General features: G+C 43.0%; 1 protein-coding gene and 1 long non-coding RNA gene across 3 annotated transcripts in view; one reads left to right on the forward strand and one right to left on the reverse strand.

Annotated features, from left to right (window-relative positions):
- The window catches only part of LOC138982900 (rap guanine nucleotide exchange factor 4-like), a 76,009-nt gene that overhangs the window by 51,334 nt on the left and 11,050 nt on the right, over positions 1–13,625 (reverse strand). For both annotated transcript variants that reach the window (XM_070356297.1, XM_070356296.1), the window contains exon 3: positions 7,188–7,267. In XM_070356297.1, coding sequence (XP_070212398.1) covers positions 7,188–7,267 — 80 coding nt within the window. The remainder of the gene's footprint in view (positions 1–7,187; positions 7,268–13,625) is intronic.
- Positions 10,296–12,484, forward strand: LOC138982901 (uncharacterized). The gene is made up of 3 exons (XR_011461000.1): positions 10,296–11,328; positions 12,015–12,072; positions 12,409–12,484. It is a non-coding gene; the product is annotated as an uncharacterized lncRNA (long non-coding RNA).

Below are 13,625 nucleotides of genomic sequence, written 5' to 3' on the forward strand. Positions count from 1 at the left end.
TGTGTTTGTGTACAGATCACTTTATGGACAGGGCGCACCCATCACGCACCCAGTGCTGAATGCTTTTTTGTATGGGTCGGTTATTTTCCACAGGCATACGAGCCGGTTAATTTCAAAATGAAGTATTGTTTGCCTAACTGTCAAAGTGTATATTTCTCTTGAACCAATAAGATCTTTAAACATTATGCAGTGCTTTAAAATTGTGCACTTGAAAAAAAATCAGAGAGAGAGACACACACAGACAGAGAGACACATACAGAAAAAGACAGAGACAGTGATTCAGAAAGAGACAGAGACATTGTGACACAGGGAGACAGAGACTGACCATGTGAGACAGAAAAACAGAGACACTAAGACAGAGAGAGACATAAGCATTGTGACAGAGAGAGCATGAGAGACAGATAGAAAGACAGAGACAAAGAGAGAGAAACAGAGAAACAGAAAGACAGACAGAAACAAACAGACAGACATGGAAAGACAGGATTGTATCTCTGGCCTAACGTTTTCTGAAGGGCCATTTGGTTAATCGAATTTAGCGCACCCCATCCCCTCTTTAATGTTATCCGCAGTGAGGAAGAGAGAGGGACCCAAACATTAGTATTGATCACTGGCACTGATTTCATCCCTGGCTCAAGGCAAAAATTATAGTTGTGGATTTGTAGCCATAACTGCTGGGATGAGCGAGCAAAAGCTATCGCACATGTACAAACGGCGCAAAAGTAAGAACAATCTCATCATCTTTTGGCAGTGCACAGAACAAATTTAAACACTCTTGTGAGAGAGTACAGAACAAAATCAACATTCTTGTGGCATCATACAAATACAACATTTAACATTCGTGTGGCAGCTATAGAGTAAAGAAAAATACACATTTTTTTGGCAGCTAGTGTAGAGATAAGGCAAAACAAAGGTCTGTTTACGGTAACATAGGCCAAAAAAATAGGGTCGGTAGGTCGGGATTTTTTTTTTTTTTTTTTTTTCTCCAAAAAACCATATTTTTACGTTATTTTGTGTGTTTTTTTTTGGGTTTTTTTTTCCCCAAATGCCAAAAAAAAGTCTAGGGTCGCGCGAAAAAAATAGGGTCGGTCGGGTTACCGTAAACAGACTATTTTTTTTTTTGTTGGCCTAAACATTCGTATGACAGAAAAACAATGTTTGGAGAATACAGGAGTACAGGTCCCAAAGCTGTGCGCTTGATTCATAGTTGGGAATCAAAACTGTACGACTGCATGGATATTAAGTTATGCACACATTTTTATATAAGGAAAACGGGTATAAAAATGTGCATGGTAAACTGGTATAAAATGTTACCAGTTTTGATTTACTCAAGGCCGATGGGGGTCGGTTGACATGGACAAACCTGTTCTTCATATTAATCAATAGGTAATAACTTTAAGCTGTATAGCTATGCGAATGCTGCGTTGGTTCATTAATAACGTGTGCAAACGATTTTCACGTAATACATCATGCAGGCAAACGAGTATTAAACATGTACACTATTGATTTGCCAGGGGCCGTAAAAAAAAGCTATTCTATTTCTGATCGAGAGTAAGAGGGGGGAGCAAAAATAATAAGAATAAGAATAAGAATACTTTATTATCTCATAGAGAAATTCAGGCGTGGTACATAACAATAATACAAACAGGACATTGTTTTACATAAGACATATAGCACTATATAACAGGGCAGGTTATAAACACACCTCCCACATACCTCTCTGGCCATTCCTTGCATTGTGCTTACGCATTCAGTCATGAACACATCCATGTCTCACTTACACATCGCACACATGGACATTCTTATACGCTCAACTTACCCATTCACACATGGACATTCGACCACGCTCCACTTCCACATTGTTATACGCTCCACTTCCACATTCACACATGGGCATTCTTATATGCTCCACTTACACATTCCCACATGGACATTCGACTACGCCCACTTACACATTCCCACATGGACATCTTTAAAGCACTGCGCTTACATATTCTCGCACACCTACGCGTATAACGGACTATGGCTAAACATCATTGCAAAAAAATCATAGCATACAATATATCACAGAAAATATACGGACGTACATAAAACCAATACATACATGTACATTACTACTGATTGCACTGGCAGAAGAGGGGCTGAGTCGGGTATGTGGATGATGGGTGATGGATTTGGGGATGAAGCTGTTTTGCAGCCTGAGTGTCCTAGCTTTGTGCGTGCGAAGTCTACGGCCAGAGGGAAGGAGTTCATAGAGGTGGGCAAGGACATGGGACCTATCTGAAGCTATCCGCCTACTCTTTCTCACCACACGCTTTTCATACAGGGACTCCACACTTGCTTGCTGCCTGCCAATCACCTTGCTACTGACATTCACCATTCGCACTAAGACATTCCTGTTCTTCACACTCAGACCTCCATACCAGGACACAAAACCAAAACTGATGACAGACTCGATGAAAGAGCGGTAGAAAGTTTGAAGGATAGAAGGGTTCACATTCAACTTCCTAAGTTTCTGAAGGCAGTAGATGCGTGACTGACATTTTTTGTGTATGAGGGTGGTGTTTGCATTGAAGGACAGCTTATCATCGATAACTGTGCCAAGATACTTATATTCAGTCACACGCTCAACAGTCACACCATCAATCATCAGGTCAGGGACAGGGGCAGGGTTTCTTCTAAAGTCTATCAGAAGTTCTTTGGTCTTTGTCACATTTAGGTCTAAAAAGTTGTCTTTACACCAGGCGTTGAAACGTTCTACTTCTGCAAAGTAAGTTGCGTCACTATTGGAGAGATCTTCTAGCGCTGTATCATCTGAATATTTGATAAGAAGGGTGGAGTCAGTGCCACTGCAGTCGTTAGTGTAGAGTGTGAACAACACAGGGAAGATAACTGTACCCTGTGGAGAGCCTATGGAGGTGGACCTAAGGGAAGAGAGAGCTGTCTGAAAGCGGACTGACTGGGTTCTGTTAACGAGAAAGTTGATAATCCACAGGATAAGCCTTGGAGTCACGCTGTAGCGGAGAAGTTTCTGGGCCATGAGGCAGGGTTGGATAGTGTTGAAGGCAGAAGAGAAGTCTATGAAAAGAATGCGTACAAAAGAGCCAGGTTTTTCTAAGTGTGTGTATGCGTTGTGTAAGAGTGTGAGTATATAGCTATGCGAATACTATGTACGGGTTCATGATATGCTACGCACGCGTGTTGACATACGCACCATGTGAGTGTGTCTGGTCTCGCAGTAATACACATTTTTCGAATGAAAAGAGGCCCCTGCTTACAACGCAAATAAAAGAAATGTCCTGATTAATAAATGAAAAGTTGGAAACAGCCTCCAATGTCCATTAGTTCCCGAGCTCCGGATGCCAATTTAAAAACACTTGGACACTGCCATCATCGGTATAATTTCACGGCTGCGATAAGGTCACGTGGATCGATCCACTGGGATGATATATGATTTCACCGACAAGATAAGATCGGATATAAGACGTTGCTCCCCGCATGGAAGGCGTAAGCGCTGCCTTGACTATCGTTCCACTAGCGGACCCATCGCCTCTCTGAGATATACGGTCAGAAAGACGGACGGGCAAACAGACAAACACACAGACAAAAACACCAGCCTCCTAAACCCACAAAACTCCCCCCCTCCTACCACCCTACCCCTATTCTCATCCAGCTTCAACCACATCGAGGTCTACTAGATGACTGCAGACTTCCCAGGCCATACAGCAGACAGTCGAGCAGTGATGAGTTTATCAGACAATTTATCTATGTCACCCGACCCCTCTTTTCTCTAATCCTCGGCTTCTCTCCCATCCCTTCGTGCCATCTTTCTTCCTATCCAGTTTGATTTGATTTCACTTCAGACGAGTTGCCTCCCCTCCCTCTTCTTTTTTTTCCCCAAGTTCAAACTGTCTGACCTCTTTGTACAGCGAAAAGTGTCAGTTATTGAGAAAGTTTATTTTACAGTTGAAGCTTCGTGGAACTATTGCTTGATGATATAATCAGGAGGTCACAACACTATTCTGAAGTGTGTACAGGTGGCGCTTTTTCTCATTCTGACAACTGAGATGTAAGTAGTTTTCCCCGGCCTTCTTTTCCCCCAGTCCGATCACCCAAATCCCCCACCCCCTTTCTCTCTCTCTATCTCTCTCTCTCTCTCTCTCTCTCTCTCTCTCTCTCTCTCTCTCTCTCTCTCTCTCTCTCTCTCTCTCTCTCCCTCCCTCCCTCCCTCCCACCTCTCTCTCCCTCTCTCTCTCTCTTTTTCCCCCTCTCTCCCTCTCTTTTTCCCCCTCTCTCCCTCTCTCTCTCTCCCTACCCGCTCTCTTTCTCCCTCTCTCTCTTTCTCCCTCTCTCTCTTTCTCCCTCTCTCTCTCTCTCTCTCTCTCTCTCTCTCTCTCTCTCTCTCTCTCTCTCTCTCTCTCTCTCTCTCTCTCTCTCTCTCTCTCTCTCTCTCCTGCTACTACTCTTTCTAGATTTAAATGTTTCATTTCATCTCGAGACCGCTTGGGACACGGAGAAGAACAGCCACAGTTTCTTTGTCTGTCCGTGTGTCTGTCTGTCTGTCCGTCTGTCTGTCTGTCTGTCTGTCTGTCTGTGTCTGTCTGTCTGTCTGTCTGTCTCTCTCTCTCTCTCTCTCTCTCTCTCTCTCTCTCTCTCTCTCTCTCTCTCTCTCAAGCTCTCAACATGTATTACTGAATTTATTAAAAGAACACAGCTCCCTTAAGAAAAACGCCTTTTTTGTGCCAGCTGTTCATTCTTGACTTTCACCGACTCCATCCAAGAGTTTGAGGTTTTAATGTCCACACACACACACAAACTATCCTTTCTCCCAAGCCAAGCCGACGCAAAGGTAATAATACAAATAAGAGAAAAGTTAACGACACGCAGGCTAGGTTTTAATTAACATTTTAGTTCAAACAGGTTCAGAGAGAGGGGGAAGGTAGGGAGGGAGAGAATGAGAGCTGAGAGAGAGAGATAGAGAGAGAGAGAGAGAGAGAGAGAGAGAGAGAGAGAGAGAGACAGACAGACAGACAGACATAAAGACAGAAGGTGAGAAGAGAGAGTGAGAGAGAGAGAGAGAGAGAGAAGACAGACAGACGGACAGATAGACAGAAGGTGAGAAGAGAGAGACTGAGAGAGAGAGAGAGAGAGAGAGAGAGAAGAGAGAGTGAGAGAGAGAGAGAGAGAAGACAGACAGACGGACAGATAGACAGAAGGTGAGAAGAGAGAGACTGAGAGAGAGAGACAGAGACAGAGACAGACAGACAGACAAACAGACAGACAGACAGAAGGTGAGAAGAGAGAGAGAGTGAGAGAGAGTGAGAGAGAGACAGACAGACAGACAGACATACAGAAGATGAGGAGAGGGAGAGTGAGAGAGGGGGAGGGGAGAAGCAACAGTAGACAGACCCTCCGTGACCCTCATCTTAAACATGCAGGACCTTCACACTTCACCGAGTCTTTCTCTCCTCATGTCAACTCAAAGTGCTAAGAATCACCGCCAACACTTGTTCCGGTCACATAATCTTGTGTGCAGATGAGTGTACGGAAAACCTTGCTCCAGTCAAGCCGGCCCATTCACGTGTTACGGCACCATGCTAAATGGCGAACAAGCTTCCAGCATCGATAGCATCGAGGGCAATCTTATGGGAGCACTTAGTGAAGCCATTTAACAGAAAATGGCCGGCACTTTAGGAGAAACGGACAAAATAAGGTCCTTAGATCAACTTGCTCGATCTATAGCCAGTGAGGGAGACGATATCTTGGTGCAAGCGTCGAGTTCCTTGGGATCAATAGCCACTAACAAATTGACGATTGACTTATCTTGACAGTTACTGGGTAAGTGGGTGTTGCAGTTCTGTGCTCATGTGAGCTTGTGCACGTGCATGATTTCTTTGTGGATGGGATGAACAAGCGTAAATACATATTTTTCAATTGTGGTCCGGCGCGCGCGTGCGCTCTAACACTCACACCCCCCCCCCCCAACACACACACACATGAACGTACGCCTATACATACACACTCCCTCCCTCTCTCTCAGAAACACACAGACACACGGACACATATATAAACACACACTCACACACACACACACCTAAACACATACATACCAAGTTAATGGGGTTATAAATGCATACTGTTCTCCGGTTCAATCAAATCAAATCAAATCAAATTAACTTTATTATCTCACATGGAGAAATGTCAGTGGTGGTGCATGTAACATTAAGACAAACGACGGACTACAACATTAATATTATATTTGAATATTATTTTTGAATATATGTGCAATAAATAAACATTGTTCTCAACTAAAACACCTGTCTACATGCATGGTATTGTATTGTGTTCTCTACAGTCTCTCATGGTTCTTCTCGACAAACATCCACACAGACACAAACACACACTCCATACCGTCCTCAGGATCAAAGTACAGACAGATAGACAGACTTACTGACAGACAGACAGACAGACAGACTGACAGACAGACAGACAGACAGACAAACAGACAGACAGACAGACAGACAAACAGACAGACAGACAAACAGACACAAACACACACTCCATACCGTCCTCAGGATTAAAGTACAGACAGATTGACAGACTTACTGACAGACAGACAGACAAACAGACAGACAGACAGACAGACAGACAGACAAACAGACAGACAGACAGACAGACAGACAGACAAACATCCACACAAACACAAACACACACTCCATATCGTCCTCAGGATCAAAGTACAGAGAGATAGACAGACTTACTGACAAACATCCACACAGACACAAACACTCACTCCATACCGTCCTCAAGATCAAAGTACAGCCAGGCTGTTTGACTGACAGACTGAGAGACAGACAGACAGACAGACAGACAGACTAACTGACAGACAGACAGACAGACAAACTGACAGACAGACAGACAGACAGACTAACTAACAGACAGACAGACAGACTAACAGACAGACTAACAGACAGACAGACAGACTAACAGACAGACAAACTGACAGACAGACAGACAGACAGACAGACTAACTGACAGACAGAGAGACAGACTAACAGACAGACAGACAATCAGACTAACAGACAGACAGACTGACAGACTAACAGACAAACAGAAAGACAGACAGACAGACAGACAATCAGACTAACAGACAGACAGACAGACCGACAGACAGACAGTCAGAAACCCACCGTGGTAATAGGGGCAGCGGGATTAGGCAGGCTGCCCTCAGGTTCAGGATACTGGCTACAGTTCAATTTTTTCATGTCGTCTGAAACAGAAAATTAAAAACAAAAATCACACGACAATGCCCTTGCGTGTCCCTCCTCACCCGAATGGTTTATGGCGATTTTCAAGATGTTTTACACGGAAAGGAAGGTATCTTAAAAAACAAAAAAAACAAAAAACACTGATGTCATGGATCATACTAGTTCCGCAGAGTAGCACTGCCACTTTAACACATTGCTCAGACTGGACTCTAACTGAAACTAAGCACTGGCTTCATGGCCGTGTACTCTCTAAAAAGCAGAAAAGAAAGGACATTCAAGGAAAGAAAAAAAACACGGAGAAAAAGAGAGAGTGGGTGGGGTTGGGTGGGGCGACGGGTGGTGGGGTTTGGTGGAAAAAGAGAATCAATAAGAGAGATTTAGCATCGGAAGCAGTACTCGCTGATCTGGTACAGTAAGGGTATTTAGGGAACTTAGCCTGTGAGATCAGCACTCCTGGGCCTGTGACACCCACCCTCTCCGTCTATACTCTTCTCCGTTGAAAACGCAGCAGAAAAAGCAACTATTGTTGTACATAAAACTGCGAACGGAAATCAATCATACTTTCAGCGATATCGTAATGCACATAATATTCCGTACTTTACAGACAAGGTCATGTGATTCGCTGCACACATGACAGGCTACTCGAAGGACGGACTCGTGGCACAGGCTCACATGCTATTTGCAAAGCGTAGCTAAGCAAATAATTATCAAAACTTGAGAAAAAGTTACCCTAAAGTTGTTAGGAAAGATGGAGTCAGATAATGTTTTAGAAAAACAGCTTTCACATAAATATGTTTTGTTACAATGATTGTTTTTGTTGTGGCGGGGAGGGGGGGGGTGTGGAGGTAAAGCATCATTGGCCTGTTACAACATATATGCCCATTCAACCAAATATGTTGCAAAGACAATTATGCAGCCTATTCTTCTTCTGAATGAGGTGGAACGCTGTTTGAAAACTGTCGCTTTAAGCAAATGCTATTTAGGTTTGCTCTCATGACACTTTCAGATGGTCATTGACACACACACACACACACACACACACACACACACGCATACACACACACACACACTCACACACACACACTCTCTCTCTATCTTTGTTCACCATGTCTTTTGTCTAATAATGTGCCTAAATTCACTTCTCCATTATCTTCGCGGTACATTTGATTCGTGCGCACACGAAGACAAAAAGAAAGACTTGATTGCATCTGCACACGTGCGTGCAACATAAACACATCTTTGCACGAGAATTCGCGGGATGCAATAGATTTCTGTCAACATTATGATTATAATTACATTTGAAATACACACGAGAATGTATAATTTATCAATGTACAGAAAACCCAACCCGATTCCCAGGGGCTTCTTTGTGAAACTGAATATTGCCGCTTTGAGAGAGAGAGAGAGAGAGAGAGAGAGAGAGAGAGAGAGAGAGAGAGAGAGAGACAGAGAGACAGAGAGACAGAGACAGAGAGACAGAGACAGAGAGATACTGAGAGGGATAGAGGAGAGAGAGAGTGAGAGAGACAGAGATTGAGATAGAGGGAGAGGGAGACAGAAAGGGAGAGATAGATAGAGAGAGAGAGAGTGAGGGAGAGAGAGACAATGACAATGACAAATTCTTTATTTACGAGGGTAGTGGCATAAGCAAACAGGTGCTTTTTTACATCCAGCCCTCGCCCATGGGAGGGTTTAATCTAGAGAGAGAGAGAGAGAGAGAGAGAGAGAGAGAGAGAGAGAGAGAGAGAGACAGACAGACAGACAGACAGACAGACAGACAGACAGACAGACAGACAGACGGAGAATGTGTGTTGAAAAGGAGAAAACTAGATTAACTGTTCTTTCCAAGAAACGGTAATATTACAAAAAGAGACAGAAAAAAAGACAGAAGACGATCGAAATAACAAAAAAAGAAAGAGAAAGAACTGGAAAGTAATAAGTTTTCTTCAATTTTTTATTTTTCCCAAAGATGCTCCGACAGCGCAGACCAAGATTCTTTCGATCTCTAATTGATTTTTGTTCTCAAAGAGAATAGTTGAAAGAAAATGCCATGGGGAAGGGCACACTACATCTCTCTTCATCCCCTTCTTTATTTTTAACTACCTCTTTCCATCCGCTTCGTTTCTGCGCTCTCTCTCTCCCTCCGACCCATTTTGCTATGTCTTACTTCTCGGACTTTCGATCCTCTTTCTCTGTCCTCTTTTAGCATTCTCTACCACCCTTCCCCATGCCCTACCCCTCTCTCTCTCTCTTTCTTTCTCACTCTCTATTTCTCTCTCTTACGCCCACAATCCCTCACTTCTTCACTCCCCCTCTCTCCTTCCTTTCTCAAAACATTGCAGCCCTCGCTCACTCCCACAGACCTGTTTACCTCCAAAGCTTGATAAGAGTAATGGTCAAGTAAAAAAATAGTAATCTGTTGACAAAAATAGTAACCCAGTGGTTACAAACACCAACATTAGCAACACAAAAATCGTAGTCCAGTCTCAAATGGTGTAGTTTTTCCCCCAAATCCTAAAAAATAGTAATAAATTACTCCGAAATAGTAAGGGTAAACAGGTCTGCTCCCAGTTCCATCTATACACATTATCTCTCTCTCCCTCTCCTTCCCTATCCCCAAAGAGGGTAGACGCAGAGATCTTCTACCCTCTTTGCTGTCCCTCCCTGTCCCTCTCTCCCTCCCTCCCCCTCACTCTCTCTCTTCCCACTTTCTATACCACTGCATGGCCTATCCCTTCCTCTCCTTTCAGCACATTCTTACTAGTATTCACTCCCTCCCTCCGCCTTCTCCATCTTCACCTCTTTTCCCTCTGCCTCTTCCTGCATCTTTCCAACTCACCTTTCTTCGTAGAGCCCTGACAAACAACGATCTTCTTCCCCGTTTTGGTTTTAAAACTGGTATCTTCTCTGCATGTTTTGGTGACTTTTGTTTTGTTTGTTTTAGGGGTTGGGGGCAAAATAGTTGTTTGCAAGGTAATAAACACGTGATGCAAAGACAATAAAGCTAGTGGTAGTGAAGTACATAGTTGTTATGGGGGCGAGGACGCCCCCATTCTATACGGATAGTTTCGAGGTTGACCATGGGCAGCGCCATTTTGTTGTGAAATACGTCATCAGTTTGTGTACACAGGAAGTTGTGACATCCGTCACCCTATGGGAGGGGTGGAGGCAACATTGTTCATCTGTAGAAAGTTGTGAAATCCGTCACCCTATGGGAGGAGTGAAGGCAAATTTGGTCACCACAGAGTTTGTGTAACACAGGAAGTTGTGAAATACGTCACCCTATGGGAGGGGTGACGGCAAAATCGCAAAAACATGATAGGTCGCATTGTGCAGGGTCAACTGCAACAAACTCAAACCGAGCCATTCATACCTAGTTGTATTTGAGCGACTTATATACCGACATTTTTATTTCTTATTTTCAGCACAGGTGTAGGAAAAATCATGAACCAAAATGTTATTTATTTTCTAATTTAACATTTTTTTTACAAATATGACCATGGTCTTTTAAACATACAGTGACATTAAACATTGTTATGTTAAAAAAAAAGAAAAAAGAAAAAAAGCTTTTGTGCACAAATCAGAAAATACATTGTACATTTTACATACAGGCCAGACAGTGTCTGTTGGCGGCAAAGGACTCAGCAAGTTGCTATTTTTAGATCGATTAAAAGTTGTCAAGAACAGGCGCTTACATTTGGATGTGTCCACTGATAGTAGGTTTGGTTGTGATCAATCAGAATGATGTGGGAATAAAAATGTATGACAGTTTGGTATGATGACATGTAATTCAAATATGCTGAAATGTAATATTATACATGATATAATATTATTATGGCTGTTGCCATGACCATGAACCACAAGAAAGGTTTAATGTTATGTAAAATCAAAATACCAAAATCAAGCACCTACTAATCTGGTCTACGGTGCGGGAAGATTGAGGCCAACTTCGCCGCGCCGCGCTCATTGACTTGCGTCAAGGCCGATGCGCGTAGATTCCCAGAATGTTTACTTTCGGTTAGATTCTTCGACAGCATTCGCAGAGGTGACTGCCGTTACAGAGGTGAGTAAAACTGACCATCGAAAGGAAAATAAGATTCATATTGGTAATACTAATAACATACTTGCACAAGCATGTATCTACCAAAACTGTATGGGAGCACATAGTTGGAAAGGCGTGGTGAAGCGATCAAATCGAATCGTCCGTCTCAGTCAGTGCACTGAATGATCAGCCACCACGATTGAACGTCACTGTCTGTATTTTGTATGTAAGCAGAGCTTCCAAACTAGTTAAATCCTGATGTAGTTTACAAAAACAAAACAAAATCTCATTCCTGTTCCATTGTTATTCTTGTAGTTGTGATATATTCTAGTGAAACTGAAAGTAAGTGTTAAAAGCAGAAAAGCCGGACTGAATCAGGTAAATGGGTTGGGAAAGTTTTGCTAAGAAATCCTGTTATTTCCCTGGGTTAATAAGCATCTCTTTGTCCAACTATTTACACAATTTATTTGACTAGTTTGTGGTTTCAATTGAAATTATTGTTGTATTTATTTCTAGACTGCACGAACTTGCATTGATTGCATTTCATTGTTACAGCACAAAACACTGAATGACACATACTGATTGACGAGCATGCCAATAGCCTTCTCGTTTTACAGTATAGGTACTGATAGTTACATACAAGTTTGAATATCACTTTGAACACTGCCACATTCAGTTCTTTTCATCATTGAATAATTTTGTTTCAGGAAGCAAGCACCACTTTTGTCAGAAGTGTGTCAAGCTCAAAGTACTATTTCACAAAAGGTGAGAAGTTATTCGTTGCAACATTTATTGTTAAAAAATATTAAACATAAAGGCAGAATTTGTTTGTCTTGTGATTGTGATGCCTACAACTACACCCGCTTGTGATTTCTCAGTCAAGTTACTGCAGATTTGTGTATATTTCAGTCTCATGTGGTATTTGCCATATTTTTGTGTGAACATGTGTATTTTTCAAGACTTAGATTCTGTGATAACATAAAATACCATAACACATTTGACACCAGTGCATCATATAATATTTTTGGATAATTCTCATTACGCATGATTTTTTATTGTGTCACTGTGTGTACATTTACATGTGTTTTTAAATGTCAACAGGTGACAGTTCCACTTTTGGAAGAGGTGTGCAGTGAGATTGCAGAAAATGAATGCCTGTCAGCTGATCTGTGAAGCACTTATATTGCTTTCAGATTTAACACACAAGAAACAGCAGCACGGTTTTCGTTGCGAAAAAGGGCATTGGCAGTGCTACGCGATCGAATTGTGTATTATGTACACGCGGTGTTCTTCTGGAAAAGACCGAAGCGACATGTGACGTCAGTCGTTCAGCCCGCGAGCGGTGGGAGGGGGGGGGGGGGGGGGGGGTTCACATGGTTTGTTTGTTTGTTTCAGACCCACACCCATATACACACATTTAACATGTAAACCATTTGTCCGCCCCCTGTCGATATTTATCGACTAAGTTCCTTGTTATTAGTACTGTTAATACTGTCTGTCGCCCTCCCATTCTTTAGTCGTCATTCTACAACTCGACCTCCCCCCCCCCCCCCCCCCCCCCGCTTCAATACAACTGTTTAATATTTGTCTTAATTCAAGTGTAAGTCTGGTCCTCTTCTTACTTCTTCCTTTGACTTTTTTCATATCTCCGTCTGTCTGTCTTTCTGCCTGTCTCTGTCTTTCTTCCCTCCCCTTTCGTCATTCCTTCGATTCATTCTTTCTCTTTCCCTTCCAATCCCTTTACCCCCCCCCCCCCCCCTCTCTCTCTCTCTCTCTCTCTTTCCCCCCCTCCCTCTCTCTCCCTCCCTTCCTCTCTCTCTCCCTCCCTCTCTCTCCCTCCCTCTCTCTCTCTCTCTTTTTTTTTCCTCTCTCTCTCTCTCTCTCTCTCTCTCTCTCTCTCTCTCTCTCTCTCTCTCTCTCTCTCTCTCTCTCTCTCTGTGTTCCATTCACAAATTGTGATTCTAGAGGAGAAGTGATAGCGTGTCTACCGGAAACATGACATGACGAGCTGACAAGAACAACAAAATTGAGAAGCGAGCAAAAAAAGGACAGCGAAAGCAAACGGAGGCTGGTCTACGCATGCAGACAGATCATATCAATGCAATCAACTTGCGCTCAGATAGGTTGGCCAACACAACAAATCTATTTTGGACTCCAGTCTGACAGGCGCGTCCACAAGATGTCAAGACACCACAAGTCATTATACTCCCATCTACCCCCACACCACCCCAGCACCCGCAACCCCTGTTCCTCCACAATGCCTCTCTCCGTATCAGTCTTTTTCTCTCTGTTTGTCTCTGTCTCTCTGTCTGTCCTGT

This window comes from Littorina saxatilis, linkage group LG12, assembly GCF_037325665.1.
Source record: "Littorina saxatilis isolate snail1 linkage group LG12, US_GU_Lsax_2.0, whole genome shotgun sequence".
Lineage (NCBI taxonomy): Eukaryota > Metazoa > Mollusca > Gastropoda > Littorinimorpha > Littorinidae > Littorina > Littorina saxatilis.